The sequence below is a fragment of the Cydia strobilella genome, chromosome 20 (genome assembly GCF_947568885.1).
Source record: "Cydia strobilella chromosome 20, ilCydStro3.1, whole genome shotgun sequence".
Classification (NCBI taxonomy): domain Eukaryota; kingdom Metazoa; phylum Arthropoda; class Insecta; order Lepidoptera; family Tortricidae; genus Cydia; species Cydia strobilella.
In genome coordinates this window covers 6,870,831-6,895,904 of record NC_086060.1, presented here as the reverse complement: position 1 = coordinate 6,895,904, position 25,074 = coordinate 6,870,831, and the positions used below count along the sequence as shown (strand labels likewise).

Here is a 25,074-nt window from a genome sequence, read left to right as displayed (position 1 = left end):
TTAAATTTCAGTGAGGCAAAAATGTAGGTGGTTCAAAAGAACCCAGATATTTAAGGGTTACCGATCAAATAAAAACCGTTTTTTATTTTCAGGAAAAGAACTTTGCTAGATAGATTGGTTTTTCTTCTTAGTAATCCTCTTTATTTCAAACTTCATTTTGTTCGTTGATGATAAAAAAAGTTACTTTTACAATAAACCATTTTGTTCCTTGCCTAATATAAGTTAAATATCTCAACAAACTAAACATATTACCATTAATACGAACTGAACATCCAATCTATCATCTTCTAAAGTCGCCAACCTCGTAACTCGATTTCAAGGACATTAAGGATTTGCAACCTTAGTAATAACATAAAGTTGCAAATCTCTTAACTCCCCCGGAGCAGTTACGAGGTTTCCGTCTTTAGCAGGGTATTTGACTGTATTTAAAATAAACTATTTTACACCATGCATGAAATAAAGCACCAGAAGATTGATAGAGAAACGTAGACAGCAATTATTTTTAGACACAATTTCTATTTTAAAACCCGTATAAAACTATAAAGAGTAGGTAATTTGATCGTGACGTCACATACTAGTGTTTCGTATAAGTTCCATAGTAGCAAAATCGTTTTGACAATTCAAAAAAAGAAACTGATTCGACTAGTAGTCAAATATATATAATATAGGGACCGTGCGCGTTGGAGGGTCTGCCATCTTGTGGCCTGAATCGGAACCATAAACATTTACATCACATGTACATTGACACTTCACGCCAAAGCAAGTGCTGCCATCTTGTGGGCTACTTTGGAAGCATAAACTACACATTTACGCCTCGCGCCAAAAATCTGACGTCTCCTGTGCTGCCCCCTACAGTTTATGCACGATCCCTATAGTGTCGGCTAAAGTCGAGGCGGGAGACTGGCAGTCGGCAGGCTGGAGTTCCATTGTCACTGTTAACTTATTCATAATCCTTATTGCATTAACATAAGGTCCACCAATGACAGTTACAGCTTTTTTTAAATAAAAATGTGACTCCCCTATTGTAGGTTCAGGAAGGATTATGCCAATGATGACGTATTTTGATTTGGTAATAGGAATTGTGCAAATGCTCATAGAGCGCAACGTTGTTCGGTAGTTATATTATAAGCTCTTGTAAAGCGATAGCAGGACTATACAAGGGCCACGTGGAGCTACTTGGCGTTGACGCCAGAACGGTGGATAAACTCGTATCTAGATTAATTCTTCATTATCCGCACACTTCCTCATTATTTTACTGCATAATAGGCTATCAGTATTACACTTTAAACAACGTTAATGAGCAAAAACAAAAAAATATCACGACTCGATATCACCAAGATGGCGGTCGATAAGCAACTCACCTCACACCGCGGCGGCGGCAGCGGCGAGCGGCGGCCATAGGTGGGAACGAGTGGTCCGATCGCTGTGTCTCGCTCCAACCTATGGCCGCCGCTCGCCGCTGCCGTGGCCGGGCCGTTACAGTTTGTTCAAGCAACAGGCAATGACAGACTGACAGCGTTTCAGATCTATCTATAACCACAATTATTAAATTGACTGTGAATGACGGATGCGGTTTCTACATGAATCTGGAATTGTGGTTTGATTGTGAAATGTTTGGCAAGTGTAGTATATTAGTATTGGGTCTATATCGAGATCTGGCGAAACGCAAATGCGCCTGTTTGTGAAAAACCCGCTAAGTGCTTGTGTGCTGTGCACACTAAAATTAGTTTATTTATTACATTTTTACTTACTTATACAAATCAGTTTTCTGCCTCAGTTAAACGTAGAAAAACAGTATAGCATGACTTGTAACTAATAGTAGGTACGCGAGGGATTTTCAAATGTTTTTTTTATTTATTTTCAAAAAAGTATGCAGTACATTTTAAACTAATAAGTACTAGGTTCGCCAAACTTACGTTTAACGGCGAAATGAGCCGAATGAGAATCAATCCTTTGATATCTATAGAAGTGTCCTACGTGGGCGATCTCGTTGCGAACGCGAACGCCCGCCGTGGGCCCGCCCCGCCGCGCCGCGCCGCTACGCGTTCGCGAGTTGTTCGCTTGCGTAAGACGTAGCGTAATAAGAATAGCCGTATGATTTACAAAATATTTATTTATTTAATTAATATGGGTGCGTGCGCCTTAGAGTTGATTCTTGGTTCCATTAAAATACCTTGATTAAAAACTTACCTACTTTATAAAACATTACATATGCAGCAATCTCTCTTTTTCCTTTTGCTCTGCAATCTAAGAAAATTGATTTATTAATGGTTATCAAATTATATTATAAATGCCTAATTTAAACAAATTTTTCATTTTCAGGTCCTCATGAAGAGAAATACGACAAGCAGTTGGGCGATATTCGGAAAGACTTCGCAAAAACGGTCCATGATTTTGTGGTCAAAAATACAGCATTAAGGGTTAGTAAAATGATTATTAAGTCCGGTAGGGTCGTTTTGGCAACCTACGTATAGTATTTTTCAAGTAGCTTGGGTACGGTGACAGTTGCCATCACTATACAATTTAATGCAAAACCTCACAAATTTTTATTGAGATGACATTTGTCTACCCTAGCTATTTGAACAATACTAAGTATATCAAATTATTTAACGCTTATAATCTTTTAATTGTTTGATATCATATCATTTATCAATGTTCCTTCATCTCAGCCATATGTAATACCAAAGATAGATATAACTCCGTAATAGATGGATACAGTCTAAGGAAAAAACGTGCCTCGAAAATCACGAAAATTTGATTCTCGATCAGATGGCGCCACTAGTTTTGGCCTACACTCGTATAGAGGGCGTTGACTGTTTCGTTTGTTATTTATAATTTTAACGCATACCAGTGAAAGAACATGGGTCAAAATCATATAAAAATAATTAATGCAAATAAAAAAATCATTTATCCATATTTAAATACATTTTATCGTATTTTTATAAATATTTATTTTTAGTTTTCAAGTGTGTCGACAGATGGCAGTGAATTTACTGGGGTTACAAAATTTACTATGACAGTACCGCTCTAGTATAAGTTACTCTATGGTAATACGGAGCGTTGACATTTTAAAGTTTTAACCAAACTATTTTCCCTTGCAGGACGAAAACTACACCTTCATAGTGTCAAAACTGGAGCTATACGAGAAAGACGTCAGTGAGTGCATCACAAAACTGCCGGACAACAACACCACGCGCACGACTTGGACATTCATCAACTCCATGTTTTACTCCGGCACCATATTCACAACTATTGGTAAGTTCGTATAACTAACCTCTACGAGAACGTGAATGAGTGATTCACGAAACTGCCGGACAACACCACATGCACGACATGGACGTTCGGCAACTCCATGTTTTACTCCGGCACCATATTCACAACTATTGGTACTTAGGTTTTTTTTTATACTTCGTCGGTGGCAAACAAGCATACGGCCCGCCTGATGTTAAGCAGTCTCCATAGCCTATGTACGCCTGCAACTCCAGAGGAGTTACATGCGCGTTGCCGACCCTAACACTCCTCTCCCTCGAGCTCTGGCAACCTTACTCACCGGCAGGAACACAACACTATTAGTAGGGTCTAGTGTTATTTGGCTGCGGTTTTCTGTAAGGTGGAGGTACCTCCCCAGTTGGGCTCTGCTCTAGATCTGGAATAACATCCGCTGTCCTGTGCCCTACCACACAAAGCGAGATGTCATTCACAGTGCCCATACCTCTCTTTGTAATGTAACTAAACTACGAGAAGAGAATCACAAAACTGCCGGACAACGACACCACGCGCACCACGTGGACGTTCATCAACTCCATGTTTAACTCCGGCACCATATTCACATCTATTGGTAAGTTTGTATAACTAACCTCTACGAGAACGTGAATGAGTGATTCACGAACTGCCGGACAAAACCACATGCACGACATATATGGACGTTCGGCAACTCCATATTTTACTCCGGCACCATATTCACAATTATTGGTACGTTTGTAATGTAATTAAACTACGAGAAGAGAATCACAAAACTGCCGGACAACGACACCACGCGCACCACGTGGACGTTCATCAACTCCATGTTTTGCTCCGGCACCATATTCACAACTATTGGTAAGTTTGTATAACTAACCTTTACGAGAACGTGAATGAGTGATTCACGAAACTGCCGGACAATAACACCACGCGGTCCACGTGGACGTTCATCAACTCCATGTTTTACTCCGGCACCGGCACCGTATTCACAACTATTGGTACGTTTGTACCCCGCGACTTCATTGGTGTAGAAGTCGTTTAACTGTCCCTTTAGTAGGTACTCTTGGACCCCTATTGCGCCACTTTAGGGGGTGCATATATCCTATGCCCTTTTCTACGTTATAACCTTATATATAACCTATCTATGTGCCCAATTTTATCAAAATCCATTAAGCCGTTTTTGCACGCATTGTATACAAATGTCCAAATATCCAAACATACAAAATTTTCATATCCATACAAATATTATAAATGCGAAAGTGTGTCTATCTGTCTGTCTGTCTGTTACCACTTCACGCTTAAACCCCTGAACCAATTTAGTTGAAATTTGGTATAGAGATAGTATATGAGTCCCTGGGAAGGACATAGGGTAGTTTTTATCCTAGAAATTATCATTTATTGGGGTGAAAAGGGGGGTGGAATTTTGTGTGGGAAATCGATAAAAAGCAGATTGGATAAAAAATACGCTGCCCAAATTACTAACTCCACGCAGACGAAGTCGCGCGCAAAATCTAGTACTTACTTAATATATTTAGGTTAATAAAATTAGTAGTAGGATAATCTTCAATCTTCAGTCCTATTTTTTTTTGTAGCCAGCTTCGAAAAAGAGTGTTACTTTCCAATCAGATAACCGATTACTGAATGGAAAGTCGGAAACATCTAATCTTGGCATCTTGTACGATTTATTTTGGTAAATCGCCTAAAATAGACGACCATCGTACCCTTTGTCTCTGATAGAAGCAAACATCACTGAACGTGCATTTGCTATACGGTTTATTAGGCGCTGATCTAACGCTCCTCTGTATTGTTGATATTGCGATGGTGTATTCGATCCTGATTCCTGAGGTTCGATCTCTTTAAATTGAAAAGCTGTGTAAACAAACTATAATATTTATTATTCTTGGATTCAAGCTTTGATCAAAATTTGACAGCATATTAATTTGCCCCGAATGTCTGCCTATTTCTTTAATTTCAACGGAATTTATGATAACGACTAATTTTTAGTGATTGAATTTAGTTTGTTTCCTTAGACTGTTAAAACTATTCAAGTAAAAATAGACTTTATCTCATTGCAGTAAGAGACTCTTAACCACACAGAATCAAAATGCAAGGCAAAGGATAGTAAACATTCATTTGTTCTAAAGAATCTGATATACAAAGAACGAAACTCTAAATTCAATTCTTTTGTAAGCGTACTTCGAGTTCGTTCGTGCAGTATATTTTATTTTAAAAAGTGCCATTATTTACACGCCGGGAAAGGCTTTTCATATACTCCATACATTTACCACCCTTTGAATCAAACTATTGAAGCGTGCTTGCAAACGCAAAGCAAACAAACGGAGCTTTGAATGGGGTTCCCAGTAATGAATCTCAAAAATTCTTGATTATTAGATAGATAGTTAGACAGAATACTCTTTATTGGCACACCTCAGTAAATCTCAGTAAAAAAGACAGCATTTTGAATATTTCTTTTGGCTCAAAATTATCCTGGGGCAATTTGTCTTATAAACGGATTTTTTTTCATTATTTTAAAAATAAAAACAGAAATAATAACTGCCTTAGTACACTGTATCCAGTGATCTTAAAGACATCGCAATAATATAATTAAAAGACAAAATTATACTTAATTAATAGGCAGGGCTTGTTTAATCACGTATTTAATTTATTTACCTCTCGACGTTTTGGTCGTGAATTTGCGAACATCATCTATTCTTAGAAATGAATAATCTTGAATCACGTAGCAAAAGGTTACTCTTGAGACCATACGGCAGGCATAAAGTCACGTCACACATGTCGAGAAGTAGGTACATAAACGTTAAATAGTATGACTTAGGATGTATGTTTAATAAAGTTAAAATAAGTTTTTTTACAAGCTTTTATCGCTGACTTTACTTTTCTTTTCAACTAATACTCATCGAGACAATTCTAACAACCGTAAACACAATTCGTTTGCGTTGTTTTAACACAGTTCCCATGGACACCTTCTATATCCATCATCAGATCAGCTCCGTGTCATAATAATATGGCATTGTTATCCGATTTACATATGTATGCAAAATTTCATCTTCACACTAACTAACAGGGCAAATTAAATAACACTAATTATGGGTAATTGTGACGAAGCCTGCGCTGTGGATCTGATGGCGTGCCTTTTTTTGGTTAATAAATTTTTTTGGGCCTATAATATTAAATAACTTAAATTTAATAAATAAATAAATGCTTGTAAAATTAAACCGAAGATATGATAAAAAATTCTGACATTTCCGGAACACTGACACCTGACAACCCTATCTTTGAAGGCGTTGGATGCGTTGGATATAAACAAAGACAGGCGACGTTTGTTACTTATTTGCGAGTTGATTGGTATTCAGTGCGATTTGTTTACGACAGTACGAGTCAACTTCCTCTGACGATTCGTTTAAAGGTCGTATTCAGGACTTGATTTTTACCACATGAATATAGGAGATGGAAATGTGGCAGCACTGAATACTATGAGTGTTTTCACATTGTCCAATCCGATATTATTGGATATTGGATAGAAGTAATAATGTGTTTTTCTGTATTTATTTATTCATTTAAGAAATCTGCATGGCAAAAAATCCTATATCTTCCTCTTAGGGGCCTTTCAACTTCCGATATCGGATTGGTACTTCCGATAATTTTAGCTATGTCAGACTTCCAGTCAGCGGTCGGACCGATAATTTTTGTTTGTGTGCGTATAATGTGTATCAGGCATAGTGTTTGCTGTAGTGTGGCGCTGAACAGGCGGCGGGCGCACCGGCGTTGCAAGTACCTACACGCCGCGGCCCGACATTGTAAATGTAGGATCCTACATCCGATATCGGATCGGACGATGTGATGAAAACGCTCTTAGGATTGTTATGTGGGCCGTTGTGAAAAAATTAAATAAAAATATAGCGCGGTCATTCACCGAAGTTGACTCTCGGCCTAAAAGGCGTGATCTTATAAGTCTTATGACTTTTTATAATTAATTTGATATTGTTGTTACGCTGATCATGTGATGTTCTTTATCTGTTTTCTATTACCAATGAATGCCAAAAGAATACCATCATTTTGCGTCGATAGCATTAGCTGCTTCTCTTTCACACATATCCTGGGTAATGGAGATAGCTAATTACATCGGACGTCACAAAAGTACAAGATTCGGGATGTAAACATTTTTCGTCAACGATCAAAGTTTGAAGTCGGCAAAAGTTTACTGTCCCGTGACGGGACGTCGATCCCCTTTTACAACGCAGATTTGATAGAAAACTCGATTGAACCATTTATAAAGATCCCTCATTACCCAATTTAAAGTGACTTAGCACGTGTCTAGTTTGAGTGGATACCGAGAAGTGGAATGTCACATTATACTGGTCGGCTGGTGTTAAAAGCGTACGTACGTATAAAATGTAGAAATAGGTGTTTTAAATTTGGATCGCTGCCCGGCTGGTTTGGCGCGCAGTCCCATGCGAGAACCGCACATTATAACTCAGTACTATCCTGCTCTGCACAATTAAATAATAAGGGAAAGTGACAATCGCAAATCAACTTCCGTTAAAAAGTGTTCTAAAGCTTCACGTGACTAAGATGGATCGACTATGTCGAAGTTTCTTTACGCGAGTGTGCTGTCTAAAATAGAATCTTTTATTAGACGTCGACCCGCCCTGATACAATAAAGGTGTTTGTTATTGGATTATCGCGAAAGGTAAGCTCCATTCAATTGTTGTCAGCTTATTGACACCTTGTTAAGTATGTCATACGCATTGGCAGTGGATGGCATGAACATTGCCAATATTTGTAACAGAGTTGCATTCAGATCTTAATCGTCATTGGATCTATACGGTTCATTGCGCGTACTGACCTCAGTGTTTATTTTTTCAGGTCGAAAAGTGAAGATTACTAGTGAGGTGATGAGTGAAGAGGGAAATGAAAAGAAAAGTAGATTAACCCTCCAAATTCCCACAATCACCCAAGATTCCCAGTGCCAAACCTTAGGACACCTAGTATCTAGGTCTAAATCTAGTGAAAGAGCCAACGTAGACGAAATGGAAACCCAGAATATGTCCATCAAGAAGAGGAGGAACCTTTCCAAGAATAGAGGCCAAACAGCAAGGCAAAGAGAGAAAACTCCTGAACCCGGGCGGACTCCTATTCCGCACGAAGACACACCTACCTCAGATGATGAAGACTACCTACCAAGAAACTCTAGAGAGATCGAAGCAGACAATACCTATGAGGAAATGAAGCGCTTAGTTCAGGAACAGTCTGGAGCAAAAGATCCAGTATATGACTTGGATACAGATGCAGTCATAGAAGCAAGGGCAATGGCTGCTAACGAAAGGAGGCGAAGGAGTGTGTCTCCTTTTGCTGTTATCGAAAAAGAAAGGGAAGGAGAGCCCATAGGATTACAACGCAAAGGGAGTTTCATTGATCCTACCAATAAGTTGCTAAGCACGACATATACATTGAGTCCAAAAGACGAAGACACTAGTCGACGAGGCTCCTTAACCTTCGAGTCTCCACCAGAAAGAAAGCGATCCCTGACACCGTCAACACCAACGAGCGCATCGCCTAAAGACACTAATTTCCCATACCCGTTTCCATCTACGCCGAAAAAATTAGAAGAAATGATGTACCCTGACGAACAAGCTGTGAAGACTGAAGATAAACCAAAATTAGCAAAAACTCCAGTTAAAAAAGACGTCTTCACATTTGATCAAAAAGATGAAATACAGGAGAAAAAACCAGTTATGAAACCAAAAACTCCTGAATCACCGGCAACTCCCGGAGAACTTGTGACTAAAGTTTATCAAATAGAACGTACGCCAAGTAGAAAGGTGCTTCCTGAACATAAGCCAGCAGTTGAAATAAGGGAAAGAGTTGTTAGAACTCCAAGTAGAAAGTTGACAGGTGAAGGTAGGCCCAACATTGCGAAACAAGTTCTTAAACCAAAAGATGAGCCACCGCAAACACAATCTAAAGTACCGCCAGTAAAACCAGCACGGAGCAAATCTGCAACACGATTTGGGGTCAGTTTTTTCGTTATGTTGTTTTTGATTCTGTTAATTGCTTTGTTAATAGCGCTGTATTTTATGTTGAATTAACGAAATATGAACACCATGTATATAGTTTAACAACGTAGAATAGAAGACAAACTAATACATACCTGTAATGATATTTACAGGGTAAAACTAGTGAGAGTGAGATGAGTGAGGATCAAATTAATCAGCAAAATTTACCGGCACAAGCAGAGCGGCGTAAAGTAGTGCCTACACCTCGGAGGTTTGTAAGAAATAGATCACCCAGAGCAAATCGATCACAGTCTGTTAACAGAGTCGAAGATGTTAAGGTTATTGACAAAACTGGCACAGGTATGAGTCAGACTAGTAGAGAAATAATAGAACTAATGCAACAAGCGAGAGCAAGGAGTTTGTCCATTACGAAAGATGACCCAAGATTGCCTCCAGAGTATAGACGCGATTATAATAAAAATCTTCAAACACCAAACAAGACGCCATCAACTCCGCGACGTACTCGTGGAATATCCTGTCCTAAAACAATTCAAATTATAAGTGACAAAGAAATTTTATCTGGTTTATCATCAACTAATAAACCTAGTATAAAATCTGGAAAACAAAGTAGACAAAGCTCAGGGTATATTGACGCCAGCCAGTCAGAATACACCTCGAGTTGCTACTCAACGTCACCTAGTGAAAACGAGTATGATTTCGATTTATCTGAGCGTACTGCTGAATTGACCCGTAAATTGCACCTACTTAGTCAAGAAGTAGATAAAAGAGAAAATCGGGACAACATAATATTAGCTTTCGACAATAACACTCAACACGTAGAGCATAAATCCGGTCTGCGAAAGAGGTCAATTGCCGAAGCTAAAAACGGAGTGAAAAAAGAAAAGAAAGAAGGAAAAGAAAAAGATAAACAAACCAAGAAAAAAGCAGATGATGAGAAAAAGAAACCTGTTAGATCGAAATGGAAATTAATAGCTAATTGGCGACAGTTTAAAGAAGAACAGAAATCTGCTTATAAAAGCATAATTAGGTTAAGAAACCAATGCGTCTGTGATTTTATACTATTAATCACGTTGTGTGGCTTAGGAGGGATGATGTTTAGAACTTTTGAGGGATCTTTTGAAAATACTTATAAATGCAGCACTAGGAACGTTAAACGCGACTTTATCGAGAATCTTTGGCGTGGCAGTCACTATTTACGCGAAGAGGACTGGAAGTCTATGGCCAGAAGCAAGCTTTACGAGTTCGAGAACCAGCTGCATACAGCCCACGAAGCGGGAGTTACATCGTTTAGCGGTCAGAGATCTTGGAATTTTATGAATTCATTCGTCTATTGCCTGACTTTAATTACAACAATTGGTAAGATTACTTACAACGTATTTTAAAAAACAATATCATTAACAACTTGTTATTTAATTTTTCATCCTATAATATAAACCTATTTGCAAATTACGAAGGCCTTCATAACTCTCCAATTTCCTACAATAATAGATCCTACCCTTTACGACTTTATTACGTCGTGGTCAATATTTTTCCTTCAAAATACGTATGCTTTACTGTAGTCAACAGCAACACCTGCCGCATAAAATATGCTAGTAAAATTATTTTTACTGATCCCGTCTTTATATTTCCAGGATATGGTCACATTACTCCCAAGACGCTGTCAGGCCGTATCGCCACCATCGTCTACGCCATCGTCGGCATCCCACTCTTCTTGATCGTGCTCGCTGACTTTGGCAAGCTGTTTACGCGCATCATCAAGTTCCTCTGGTCGTTCATTAGGAGGTTCTACTACACGAGAAGCTGTAGGAGTGTGAGGAGGGTCACGCATGTTGAGGTAAGAATGCTATTTATTACAGTAGTAGTTTATAGTGGATATAGAAATACCGTCAAAATTGTCATTAGGCTCAGACACGGGTGCATGTGAGATTCGGTCTGTGTGTGATACTGATACCGCTATTTTGCTTTCCCTTCTCATAGGGATTTAATTTCCAATAATAAAGTTAACTCTATAAGATATCTCTGCAAACGTTTGAAAATATGCCTAACACTTCCACACTTAGTTACGCCAGAGACGGTGCAGAGTTAGCTTAGATGGACTTAGCCTTCATGAGTTGCTAATTATTGATTTTTTTATTGCCAGATGTAATTAAATTAAGTTCAGAGAGTAGTTAAGCCGTGAAAAGTTAACAGGCAGCTATTGTATTTGTAATTTTAAGTATATAATTATTTCAAATCCAAAAAATCTAATGGTATGCCAATTCCTATAGTTTTCATACATGGCTCACGTAAGTATTCTTTTATGTACCTCTTTACGCGTCCTTCGTCCAGATGCATAAAATTCCAAAAAAAAGGAATCTTGGCAGGTGACACCAGGCTGTCTGTAATTGTATTTGTATTCTTTTGTTTGTATTATACATAAACTGAAAACTGTATTGTGTATTATACATATTATTATATGTAATACACAATACATTTATTGTACATACTTGACTCTATAACTCTAGCCATCGGTGTTATATTAAACTCAATTCGTCGATTGTACAGTCACAGTCTAATTTGTTGAGCCCTTTAGGGTTTACATTGGACATTTCATACCGTTAGTATTGTCAACCAAATTAGTTGAATCTTGCGGGCGCGCCAAAAAACAATCACGATACGATATTTTATTTTCCATCGAATGTATCAAGGTTATTAGCCAAATTGTGTGCATTTTATTATAGTCAGTATCGAAAAATAATAAAATAATAATTATCAACATCCATACCAATGAACAAAAACATACACATACTTTAGGGTCTCTATTGTTTTCCATACATTAAATATTAAATGTTTTAAGTCATAATGGATTAATGTCCGCATTTTTATTAGTCATAATTTGGTTTTTCTCAGAAACGCGTAACTTTTCAGGATTGCCATAAAACAAACCTTTTTTGATAAGGGGGAATGCGTTATGCGTTGCGTATGGGGTCCCAGGCGCGGGGATAAGCCTAAGATGGTTATGTGGGACTTCCATATAGGCTAATGAGACCCATGGTTTACCCACTAAACCCCCTCTTTGTCGCCTCAGGGCTATATGGCAAGGCCACAGGAACGCCGAAGTAGTCTTCCGCTACCTCGCCAGCCCATATAAATAACGTGTCTATTGCTATGACAATAAAAAAAAGTGTCTCTCAAATTAGCCGAAACATGCTCAATCTTTGTGTCGATATAAATCAAACAACCGCCTTTCCCTGTTTGTAAGAATGTTGTTCTGGAAAAATAATGTTTCAAATTACCTCTGTTGAAAAGAAAACATTTTTTCTTATTTTCAGTGAGTAATGATTTCGCTCGGAGCGTGTGTTGTCTTACATTTTTATGAGTGTTTTGTGGAGCTTTTCAAAGGAATAACAAGGCACTTTTCTTTAATTTCAGGACATGGTAAAGGGATTGAATATGGTAGCAGATGTTGTGAGACGACCATCGCAGATTTTTAACACTGAAGAAGATTTGGAATCTAAGCCGGAAGGTAATGGAGATCCGCCGAAAATTGACAGAAAACCTAGCGATGTTCCGCCACCCCTACCACCTAAACCTAGCCAACTGCATACAACTGTAATAGAAGATTTAATTGAACCTGATACTCCAGCACCTTCAGACTTTATCATTGACGAAGAATTCAATCTGCCCATCTCTATTGCCATCTTCATTCTAGTCTTATACATCGTTATTGGAGCATTAGGATACGATATATGGGAAAAATGGGGCTTTTTCGAGTCTTTCTACTTTGTGTTTATATCAATGACGACTATTGGTCTAGGTGACTACGTCCCAAAACATCCTTTGTTCATGATGATGTCAATTCTTTACCTAGTTTTTGGTCTAGCCTTAATGTCTATGTGTATCAACGTTGTTCAAGTGAAATTATCAGACACATTCAGAACGGCGAGCAGAAAGATAGCTGATACAGTTGGGTTACCAATTACAGAGGAAGAAAGTTTTGAAGGTAATCCAGCACCGCCAATAGAAATAGCTCCAGTACACAAAAGCAAAAGCGTAACCGGTGAGGACAAAAGCAACGAAGAAAAATAAAATGAAAGTAAAGAGAAATTCGTGCAGATTAATTGTGATTGAGTGTTACTTAATAGTTTTAATACCGTTGTAAGTGATATTGATATTGTTACTAATTGTTTAGGTTTGTAGATTTTATACAGTTGATGCATGAATGCAATTTTGAACTCATTTTTAATATTTGATATAGGTATACAATGATCTTATAATATTGTTGCTACCACGTGAGGTATATTTAATTCTCTGCAATGTTAGTTTTTTATGGGTTAAGTCAGATATAACATTTTACAGAACCTAGTCATATTTTGTGTCATATTATGAACGTTTTTAGTTTGTATGCGATGAATGCAATATTTAAATGTTACATCACGTGGATGATTTATGGGCCGTAACTGACCTGCTGTTATAAAATTAACATTTTACTTTGTCAATATTTATTTGAAAACGCACATCCAAATGATATTTACAGAAACAAGGAAACGCTATGGATATAAAGTTCTTTTTTTTGGAAAATGTTTACTTTCTAGATTTCAAATCTGCTTATTTTAGTAAGTAGTTCTTTACAAGCACAAATAACTTTAGACAAATGAATGTGCAAGTATCTTCCATTGTATAGCAATCGGCAAAATCGCAATTTTACTTATTTTCCATACATTCAATTGGGCTCTCATTGACCTTGAAGTCACGTTCACTTAACGTTTTGTTAGGAGCGTTTCGCGAGTGAAGTACGACTGTCGGACTTTGACTAACATTTCTGACTTTTGTATTGCTTCAATGCAATGTAAGTATAACGGGTTAGCACCGATTGACTAGCACGTTATATTTCCGCGGATTAGCAAAGTAATATTTTGGTATTAATCAATGCCCCATATAGACATATGGATCCCATATATATAGACATTTGATCCCAAAAACAAACCTGATCGATTGATACCATTAAGAAAAAATTGTCATAAATTGAATTCATTCTTAGCTTGTTTTTTTCCGAAGCCTAATTTCGAGAAAACTAAAGATTTTAAGGGCTATATTGTTTAGTAGCTATTTCATTTTTCGATAGCGCCCGTTGCTAAAGCCTTGCAAGAATTTGACCCTTAACGCATACACGAAGCCATATATGGCGGATATGATATTCATCCCCCTCGTCATATAATATAGAGATATTCCTGGAGTCACTTGACAAAGCTCTTGATGATTGCAAAGGTATAAAAAATACGGTCTTAATGGGCGACTTAAATATTAACTTCTTAGACTCTTCTGGCAGTAAGCACCCCCATGCTGACGAGTACATCGATTTACTTACTCTACACAAATACAAAATCGGAATTAATAAGCCCACAAGAGAGAATAGTTGTCTGGATCACTGCATGATAAAATTGCAAAATCTTAAACATGAATGTTTAATTTACAGCGCTGCAGTGACTGGTCATATGTTAACCCTGTGTCTGCTTGAAAATTATCCAATAGACCGTAGGAGTATCCCAAAAATAGTAATTAAGAAGGTGGATCACGAACAACTTGTGGTAGATCTTGAAACGGAGCGGTGGAGCAGCGTATATAGTAGTAAAAATGTTAATATTGCACTGGACTCATTTAGGGATTCGCTACATGGGCACATAGAGGCAAATACTACTATTAAAATAGTTAGTCGTAAAAGTAATAAACCGATTAAACCTTGGATTACACGGGGGCTCATATCTTGTATGCGCAGAAGGGACAAACTACACAAGATATACAAAAAACACTCAGATAATCCAGTTTTAAAACAGAACTACATAGAGTACAGACGAATTTGTAACCTATTAATTAAAAAAGCAAAAACTAAGTACTATGGGGATAAATTTAGTAAAGCGAAAAACAACTCCAAACTGATTTGGTCTACAATAAATGAAGCTTCTGGTAGAAAACAACATAATATTAATAGTATAAAAGAACTCAAAATAGGAAATGAAACAATTAAAGTAGCAAATCAACCGCTTTCAGCTGCAAATGAATTTAACTCATATTTTACTGGTGTAGGTCGTGACCTAGCTACTGAGCATCTGAAACATCTGAACATATCTGAAACGCAGTTAGCGGACGAGTGGGAGCTGTCATACAAAGTGGACACAACTTTTTACTTTAGACCAACCTGCGTAAAAGAAGTGAACTCTGTGATTAGGTCGCTTAAAAATAATAATTCTAGTGGAATGGATGGCTTTACAGGAAATACACTAAGAAGGGTATCAGAATATATAGTGCGCCCACTGACCTACATTATAAACCTAAGCTTAAAATCAGGTATGTTCCCTAAATCACTAAAGGAGGCAGTGGTTATACCGATCTATAAAAAAGGGACAACAACAAGTGTATCCAACTACCGCCCCATATCTCTCTTATCAAGTCTCTCAAAAATTTTTGAAAAAATTGTAAAGGCAAGGTTATGCTCTTATCTGGATAAAACTAATATACTCTTTAAGCATCAGCACGGCTTTAGAAAAGGGCATAGTACTAGTGATGCAATTGCTGAATTAACAAAATTTGTAGTAGAACATACTGATAAAAAGTGTAAAGTACTCTCGATTTTTGTAGATCTGGCTAAAGCATTTGATACCATTTCGCATAAAATACTCTTGAAAAAGCTGAAAGCTTATGGAATCTATGGTAGGATGCTAAGCTGGTTTGAAAGTTACTTATCTGGTAGAAGTCAAGTTGTAAAGATTGATAATACTGTCAGCGAAATCAAAAGTATCGACTTTGGCGTGCCACAAGGCAGTGTATTAGGCCCAATTTTATTTAATATTTACCTAAACGACCTCTGTTCCATACTGCAATCAGACACTTGCCAATGTATTTGCTTTGCTGATGACACAGTAATAAGTTTTGTGGGTAAATCCTGGGATGAAGTAGGCATTAGAGCATCAGAGGGCTTAACAGTGGCTCAAAATTGGTATGAGAGAAATTTATTGACTCTAAACATCTCAAAAACCAACTACATTTGTTTCTCGCTAACTAAGACAGGACAACCTAAGCAAAACATCAGCTTGAAAATTCATAAATGTCGTCCTACTCCCGACATTGCCTGTACATGCACTACAATAGAACAGGTACACTCAACAAAATACCTAGGTGTTGAAATCGATGAGAATTTAAAATGGGATCTACATTGCAAACATATTGCTAATAAAATTAGACAAACCGCGTATATATTTCTAGAACTTCGAAATATAATTGACCAGAGAACACTTGAAACTGTGTATTTTGCCTTAACCCAGACTATACTATTGTATGGAATCATAGCGTGGGGTGCCTGTAGCGCAAAAAATATAGCAAACATTGAGATTGCACAGAAACTGATCCTAAAAATTATTAAAAGAAAACCAAGGCGTTTTTCTACTGAAGCAATTTATAGGTTAAGTAAAGTGTTAGCACCAAGGCAACTATACATCTGGCAAGTAATAATATATATTAGTAGACATATAGATGACATGGTATTAAATGTTAACCCGGCAAACCTTCGAAACACCAGAAGCAAATATAAGATACCGATTACGAACAGTGCTGCAGCTAGGAAACACTACTCATATGTTGGAACTAGGCTTTTTGACAAATTACCAGGTGACCTACAGGACATAATACAACCTAGCTATTCAAGCGTGTCTACTCAAAATAATCAAAGTTACATAAGTAGGCTGAATAAAAAAACTAAAGTGTTTCTCCTGAGTTTTTCTTTTACTGAATTTAAAGACTTCTACACAAAAATATTTCCTCAGTGAATGGATTGCTACGTAACTCCGTGTCATATTTCTCTATTTTTCCATATAATATATATGTATGTATGTGTATTAGATAGCAAATAATATATATATATATATCTACTTACATAATTATAAAACCCAATATACGTATATTAAATACGTACATAAAAATAAAAAATACCAGTAATGCATGTTTATTTAATTAAGCTTGTTTAATTGAATTAAGTAAACTTTATATTATAAGAAAATTGTTTATCCAAAATCCGATCGCTCTCTAAAAATTGTGTCACATATATTGTAACTAGCCCTAGCACAGGCCCCGGTCTTTTTGGGCTGTTACTGCACACTATGTCTTTAAATGCTGGCTTAAATTAAAATGTATAATTAGAAATAGTGAAAAGTTTGTTGTATATATTTAATGAATAAAAAATATAAATAAATAAAAAAAAAAATCTCTATTAACAGCCATTAAAGTTTAAATTTAAACAAATATTTTTTATTACATGCAGTAAGGGGTTAATTATGCCTGGACCGTGCTTGTGTTCAAGTAGTTTGTTTGTGATAATATGTTAACTAAATTTTTTCAAAGCGATACTTTTATTTAGTACCTAACATGTTTCATGTAAAACTGTTTTCCATTTGAGTCTCATAACTTCAAACTCGGATGAATCGATTTTGGTATTAGGAAAAGGTAATAGGGTAGATATTTGCTGAGAGGGTCGAATAGATTTACCCGAGTTTGAAGTTAAGCGACACCTTTGATGAAATTTAATCATATTCATTGTAAAAAAAAGTTTAAGATGGTATTGTATTTAATTCACTATTATTAAATTATTGAGTATTACGTAATTAACGTAACACCTGGACACCAGGTTCTCAGTTTATTAATGGTTCATTATAACACCTGGGGCCCGTTTATCAAAAGTTTGTAACTTGTAATCAGGGACCGGACAACCCTTTCCGCGATAAAACCCTTTCAATGGGCGACACTTAAACACGGCTAACACATTGAAAGACTTTCCCTTTTGAACTGCAAGCCCATTCATACCCCTACCTTTGACTAACCCTTACCGAAAAGCTAACCAAAAATAAGGCTAGCCCTTAATAAGGGTTACCCTTATCTTTAAGCGCTTTTTATAAAGGTTTCCCTTTGCGTGAAAGAGGCAGGATTAGTATATATCTACGGTAGTGTATGAAAAGGAAAGAAAATACGTGCCTAGTCAAAGAACGCCGCCGTCGCCGCCGACGATCGCTCGGATTCGAAGTAATGTGTGCTTTATGAACAAGGTAGACGACTTAAATTAGCACGCTTATATGCTAAAAGTGAAGCCCTTTATAAGGCTAACCCTTATAAGCAATATGCAAGGTGTTGCTGAGCGGATGATAAGGGTTTTGTAAGGGTATTTGGGCTACCGATTACTCAAATGTGGTAGCTTTATATAAGGGTTTTTAAAAGCAAAACAAAGGGTTTCGTCTGGCAAAGGGTATGTTGAGTTAAGCCTTATGCAATACCCTTATAAAACCCCGATAAGGGATAGCGGGCCGGTCCCTGCTTGTAATACAAGTGAAAGTCCCTTTCTAATAAAAGCTGTCAAAAAGGGACTTCCACTTGTGTTACAAGCTACAAGCTTTTGACGAACGGGCCCCTGTACAAGTAAAATTTACCTACTTATAGAAGAAGTAGGTACATTTTGAAAAAAATGTCTAGTCTTATACCTATATTCAAAATCAAATAAAACAATAATGTAAGAACTAGGATCCGAGTGAAAATGTACAGGTCTAGCAAGCTTCTGAAGAAGTCACAAAATGCTTGCAATTTCCTAGACCGAAATAGTGTATTTAAATACTTTTATATAAAAACAATAAATGCTGATGTCGAAAGACACATCTAGCTTGTTTCATTTCACCGTATTACTTTTGTTGTTTTTTATGTTTAGATTTTTTTTTATTCCTGACACCAACGATCGGTTTGATCATAATAATCTTTATTAACAAACATTCTGTTTTAATTGACCGTAAATAACTATCAATTTAAAAATGATCGTGGGTGGCTGGTTTAACCTTCTCGCCGCCATTGACAAGTCAATATCAAGAAATGAAGTCAGTACTTTCGTGCCCTCCACGCCACGACTTGATACGTTATACGTATGGATGGTATAGAAAGGATGCCAATCTCTTATGGCAGAATTGTTGCAAAAGTGACCGCTTTCAGCTTTAAATAATAGTTCCTAATCTCTCCGGTGGCGCTAGTTAGGCTCTGGGACATGAGTATAACATGAAACATATAAGGCAACAAATAACCCGACCAAATTACGTAGGTTGTTTTTGGTAGTATTTCGGTGTATGGTGGCGCCGCCTAATTACTGTTTTTTGATGGACACTTTTCATACATAGAGATTTGGCTCCTTTATATAGTCTCCATGGTTATACGGGTTGTTTACGTGCAATTTTTGACATGTAGTTGATGATGATGACATCTTATTACTTCATTGACGTGGCCAGAGACATGGTACTAATATTATTAGTACCATGTCTCTGGACGTGGCGGCTTCGAGCAACACCGGGAAGGACGTCGGCATTCGCACTGTTTCCCCTCTGCCGAAGTACAAGCTCAACTAGGCATGCCACACAACTAGCCCGGTGCGTGTTGTGTCACTCATCCTTACACAAAACGAGATTGAGGTGTGCAAGATTTGTGTTTGACGTGTGTCATTTTCTATGTATTTGTGTCGTATTTCAGATTGGATTTTGTATGTAGTGAGTGAGAAGTGCGACTGCTTTGCACGTATCGGAACTCGGAAGCCGGCGTTGCTCGACGCGTGTTGGCGAAAAAGTCAAGAAAATAATTACGCAAAAACAAAAGTACATAGCCATACCTAGATAAGGCAAAATTAATATTTTACAGCTCTTGATCATTTTTAATAGTATTGCTTAATAAAAATACAAATTGAATATTATGTAGGTAATTTATTCTGGGTATGAATACTGGCAAGACTAGTAGTGGACGTTGAGTTCTTATAATCCCAAAATCGGAACAATCCTTGAATGTTTTCCTGTATACCACGTATTTTTGATCGAACATATTCTAGTATGACATCATTCTCAAAATACACTGAAAGTAATCCAATAATTTCTGTTTCGATAGTCATAAGTTCGTAAAAAATTCTTCCACACGTTTCCATTTGAGAGTGAACTCCATCAACGTACTCATATTCTATCCTTGATTCTTCATCATTGGCGGCTTTCTTTTTTAAAACAAAGTATTTGTAAGCATAATCATCCAATATAGAATATGCGAATGATGTGCTATTATTAAGACGTTGAAGTGTAGTATAGAGATCAGATTCCTCGTAATGACACGTTTTTGAATCAAATGTACCCATATAACGATGGCTGCGATTCTGACATAGAAGGCTAGAGTCTAAATTATTTTCTATATGTTCATCAATGAAATCATCCAAATCTTTCATGTTCTCAACGACAATTCCACTTGTATACTTTTGAATAAGGATTAAATTAATAATTAAACTCGGTATGGAAGCTGGAAGAATTTCACATAATGGCGCCTCATGCTCATACCTTGACCAGCCTGTGAGTATGATACCTTTAATTTTATACAATTGCTTCAGAGTGCCATAATCAAATATAAAGTTGAGCCAATGGAGGTGGTTGTAAAATCTCATATTAAGATCAGGGAGTATCCTTTTCCTTCCATCAGCTCCTTTAAATGCAGTTGCTATCCAAAGATTATCGAACATCCGGCCATACTTGTACATATTGATGTGCACATCTTCATGGGGTTTTGCAGTATAGTCCCAGTGTACAACTTCGGTGTCAGTTAAGATGAGGTTGCTGCAATCCATAGGCTTGACATTTCTGTACATGTCGTCCCAGATGAGGACGGTGGTGTCTGGACTAAGGATGTGGACAGTCTCGATAAGGAACTTGACGTGCTCAGTTAACAGTTCTCTGGAAGTAATAGGATGGAGACAATAAACTTCATTTAATGAAATACAAGTGTAGCAATCACCATTTTTCTTTAAGGTAGGCGAAAATTGGCTCAGATACTTATTGCTACATAGTTGGATATTTCAGAAATGGTCAAGATATGAGAGATTTCATTACGAATATACGCAAACTGTAATTTTTCCACTTGGATACACTTGCTACGCTCTGTTCAAAGAACGATCGATTAAATATAACCATCGATTAAATAACATTTTCATAATTAATGGGTTAGCGAAAAACTTACGCATTTGTGAAATTTCTTTGCTGACATAGATCACATGTGTTAATATGGTAAACTTCATCAAAACCTACATGGATGTATTTCAAAGGAGCTATCTTTCGGTGAAAACGTATTATCTGTAATAAAGCATTTTTTTCATTATTCAATTCCGCAGTCTTGACCCTAATGTTTTCATTCTAAAGTTTGACGACCGGTCTGGCCTAGTGGGTATTGACCCTGCCTGTGAAGCCGATGGTCCTGGGTTCGAATCCCGGTACGGGCATTTATTTGTGTGATGAGCACAGATATTTGTTCCTGAGTCATGGGTGTTTTCTATGTATTTAAGTATTTATATATTATGTATATCGTTGTCTGAGTACCCATAACACAAGCCTCCTTGGGCTTACCGTGGGACTTCGTCAATCTGTGTAAGAATGTCCTATAATATTTATTTATATTTATTTATTTATTTATAAAGTCAAATATATTTTCCCTTTTAGGGTTCCGCATCCATTATTGCAGAAACAACCGTTATAGTTTCAAAATACAAGGTGTTTTTTTAACTCCCGGCAATATTTTGTAATGTGAATAACTTTCACTATGGGACCAACCCCGAAATCGCGAAGTATAATTTGGCTCCCCCATAGAAAACATAATTTTTTGTTTTCGGGGTTGGTTCCATAGTGGAAGTTGCTCAGTATGACCTATACATTGATCTGTCAAAATATTGCCAGCAATGAAAAAAACAGCCAACAGCAGTTCAATTATTGTATTCATAAGTTTATAACATAGAAATATAAATATAGATATCTATAATTCATAACGATAATGGAAAACGTAAGTATATACTTGTTACTGAAGGTTTCATTTTAACGAAGTCTTACTACAGACAGCTCTATTATTTAACCCAGAAGGTTAATAATGTAACAGTGGTTGCTTGTTGCTTCTAGTTAAGTTCTCATACCATTACTTAGGAAGGTACCTTATTATTATTACCTATTCAAAATTTAAATCTTATTTAAATTTACTAAGCGACACTATTGGCAATCTCAAAATGTTCTAATCAATTTTCTCAGAATATACGCGATATGCCGTACGGCGTACACTTCCCTTACCTGCCCTATCATTTCTTCAAGAAAATGCTGGCTGTCCGAAGAACTAGGACAAATGGAGTCAGCGAAATCAGGAGCTTCTCTTAAAAAAACAAGTTCAGGATGTTTTAGGGCGAATTCCATGTGCCCGAATGTTTGGACCAGAGGAATTATCTCGAAACCAGATGATACTGCGGCGGTGAGGTATGCATGCAGCTAAAAAAACGGGTTTAAATGGAATAAGTAAGTTTCTAATTCACGAAAATGTAATTTTTAAAAAGTCTGTGGGTATTCAGGACAGTTAGGTTCAAGTTATATATACAATCAATTTAACAAATATATCTACATAATATCAAGATAGTATAAGGGGTGTAGATATTTTTGAGAAATTCTTTAAAATAAAAAGTAAATTATCCCTAATAATAAAGCTAGCAAGTGGATTTTTAGAAGATAGAAAACATGGTGTAAGTTTCAAAAGTACAAATGACGAGAAGACATTATAGGGATAAAATTAAACTTAAAATCTACAAATCCTAACTCAAATAATGATTTGACCAGGCTGTATGGCAACAAATTTTAATATTCTCAAGGACGTATGGACCAAACTTTCTGGGTTTAAATTTTGTGTCATGCAATATTTTCATCAAGCGGTCATTCCGTCTCATGCCATTTCTTTACAGAGCATAGTATTTTCATGGAAACATAAGGACGTGTCTTGCTATTTCAGTCAGTCTAGGTACAAAAAGTACTGAGGTGCACTGAAGTAGCATGATAAATACGAAAGTTTCCGAGAATGTACCTATACTTATTTTTGTTTTGTACATTCACGCTCGGTGATGCTAGAGCCATTTAAGGTCCTAGATAAATTGGTTGCTCAATACTTACGCTATGGAATTTCCAATTTAGCTAGAACCCTATATTGCTGAACAATCACGGAGCGTGACTGTACTTTGTATTTGTAACTGACCTCTTTCTTTTTATAACTATTCCGCCCCCTCAACATTCCCAGTGGTCCTTCGTAGGGAAACATGTCCTCGTATTCAATAAGGAGACCATTGACGCCATGTTTCTTCAGCATCGGTAGCAGGGAATTCAGATACGACAACTTTGGAGGAGCTCCTTTCAAATCCAGATGTACAACAACATATTCTAACTCCACTTTAGGTGCACTTGTGTTGCCTTTGCGTTTGATAAAAAAATACTTTTCGACGATAATATACGTAGCCAAAACATACACAACGAGGAACGACATAACAATTATGACTCGCACTCTCACACTTCTTAATTTTGGTATTCTAAAAGGCATTATGAATTATACACAATTTAGAACAAGATCATAACACGCGCTTAATTTATTCACTGGAATAATTGCTTGTCCTTTTTATACATAGGACCATCGAAAAATCATGTGTTTTCTTATGAAATGTTTTCATAATTGTAATTACTTCCATAAAAATTTATTGAATCACTGACACATTGATGTTTACAAATAAAAGGTTTAACGTTTGTCATCCAGAATTGTAACAGCTGACATTATGTTACTATAAAACAGGTCGATAGATAACGAGTAGGTATACCTCCTACCTCGTACACTACTACATTTAAATATTCCACGGTGGGAAAAGTAGATTATGGAAAATCATATTAAATAAGTAATTTCACTTATTTGCATGAGCACAAAAATATAAATAACGGTGCTTCACCTACTTACTAACTGTCGATATCTAGAAATACTGCTTCTGTTTACAGAGCTTAAAAGAAATGCGGCTAAGACGCAGAGCATACAACAGCGAATTCATTCGTTTAATAAAATGTCAAGAGGGCCTACCGCGTACCACGTTCCACGTGCTGCCTTCCTGTCACACTGACGTACGAATTTAGAAGTGCGACAGGGAGGCAACACGTCCAACGTGGTTCGCGGTTGGCCCTCCGGCACGTACGTACGACAGTGAAGTCAGGCAACAAGCAAGCAACGTTAAAGGCAAGTATTTAAAAACCGCAGCCAAATAACACTAGACCCTACTCATAGTGTTGTGTTCCTGCCGGTGAGTAAGGTTGCCAGAGCTCAACGAGGGAGAGGAGTGTTAGGGTCGGCAACGCGCATGTAACTCCTTTGGAGTTGCAGGCGTACATAGGCTACGGAGACTGCTTAACATCAGGCGGGCCGTATGCTTGTTTGCCACCGACGTAGTATAAAAAAAAAATCTAAGTTTAGTAGTGAAACGGTTTTCACCACACCAACTGGTAAAGGCTCTTTTGATTGTTCAAAAATTGATGGGAAAGTTGCATTTTATCCACATGTGTGGCAAAGTACCTAATCAAATGCAAATGTTGAGTGGTTTCCTTATGTCGGCTGGTAGAATTGACTTAAATGATGATCTTGAATGATACATATTTACCTCATAACATTCATTTCGAATTAATTTGTTTGAGTGATTTTGTATGATATTTTACAGCCAGTAGTTTCCTTGAGTTGGTGTGGTGAATTTTTTTGTATTTTACTCGGTGGCAAAATTTGTTTAACCCTCGTGCCTTTAAATCCTCGCAACGCTCAAGATTCCACTTTTAGAACCACTTGTGATTCAATTTTGGAATCTTTCGCTTGCTCGGTATCAATATTAGCACCAGACTACTGAGGCCAAACAACAACTGAGGGTTCCGTACTTTTTAGTATTTATTTTGTTGTTATAGCGGCAACA

The 25,074-nt window shown here is 37.0% G+C and overlaps 3 protein-coding genes across 4 annotated transcripts in view; 2 read left to right on the top strand and 1 right to left on the bottom strand.

Moving 5' to 3' along the window:
- Window positions 1-5,329, top strand: part of LOC134750780 (uncharacterized) — a 116,971-nt gene extending 111,642 nt beyond the window's left edge. Inside the window, exons 2-4 of the mRNA XM_063686023.1 lie at window positions 2,323-2,420; window positions 3,102-3,255; window positions 5,316-5,329. Coding sequence (XP_063542093.1) covers window positions 2,323-2,420; window positions 3,102-3,255; window positions 5,316-5,329 — 266 coding nt within the window. The remainder of the gene's footprint in view (window positions 1-2,322; window positions 2,421-3,101; window positions 3,256-5,315) is intronic.
- A 2,407-nt stretch (window positions 5,330-7,736) lies between these two features.
- On the top strand, window positions 7,737-14,181 carry LOC134750475 (uncharacterized). 2 transcript variants are annotated; one of them, XM_063685641.1, is made up of 5 exons: window positions 7,737-7,948; window positions 8,125-9,272; window positions 9,428-10,631; window positions 10,907-11,109; window positions 12,687-14,181. In XM_063685641.1, the coding sequence occupies exons 2-5, from the start codon at window positions 8,154-8,156 to the stop codon at window positions 13,341-13,343; spliced, it is 3,183 nt and encodes a 1,060-aa protein (XP_063541711.1). In that variant the 5' UTR covers window positions 7,737-7,948; window positions 8,125-8,153; the 3' UTR covers window positions 13,344-14,181. The 2 variants fall into 2 exon arrangements, with proteins under 2 accessions (XP_063541711.1, XP_063541710.1); XM_063685640.1 differs by lacking the exon at window positions 7,737-7,948 and having other exon boundaries at window positions 8,078-9,272.
- Window positions 14,182-20,010: 5,829 nt separating this feature from the next.
- On the bottom strand, window positions 20,011-23,870 carry LOC134750779 (hexosaminidase D-like). The gene is made up of 4 exons (XM_063686022.1): window positions 23,343-23,870; window positions 22,400-22,591; window positions 21,309-21,421; window positions 20,011-21,025 (listed from the first exon to the last, which is right to left on the bottom strand). Exons 1-4 carry the CDS (start codon window positions 23,679-23,681, stop codon window positions 20,011-20,013), a joined length of 1,659 nt encoding a protein of 552 aa, XP_063542092.1. The 5' UTR covers window positions 23,682-23,870.
- Window positions 23,871-25,074: the final 1,204 nt, after the last annotated feature.

Excerpts from the sequence above, each read along its gene's own strand:
- LOC134750779 (XM_063686022.1), bottom strand. The coding sequence starts at position 23,681 with ATGCCTTTTAGAATACCAAAATTAAGAAGTGTGAGAGTGCGAGTCATA. Across the intron at positions 21,422-22,399 it reads TTGAAGAAATGATAGGGCAG|ATAATACGTTTTCACCGAAA; the intron begins GTAAGGGAAGTG and ends GCTTTATTACAG. Across the intron at positions 21,026-21,308 it reads CAAAGAAATTTCACAAATGC|AGAACTGTTAACTGAGCACG; the intron begins GTAAGTTTTTCG and ends TATTACTTCCAG.
- LOC134750475 (XM_063685641.1), top strand. The coding sequence starts at position 8,154 with ATGAGTGAAGAGGGAAATGAAAAGAAAAGTAGATTAACCCTCCAAATT. Across the intron at positions 9,273-9,427 it reads AATCTGCAACACGATTTGGG|GGTAAAACTAGTGAGAGTGA; the intron begins GTCAGTTTTTTC and ends TGATATTTACAG. Across the intron at positions 10,632-10,906 it reads GACTTTAATTACAACAATTG|GATATGGTCACATTACTCCC; the intron begins GTAAGATTACTT and ends TTATATTTCCAG.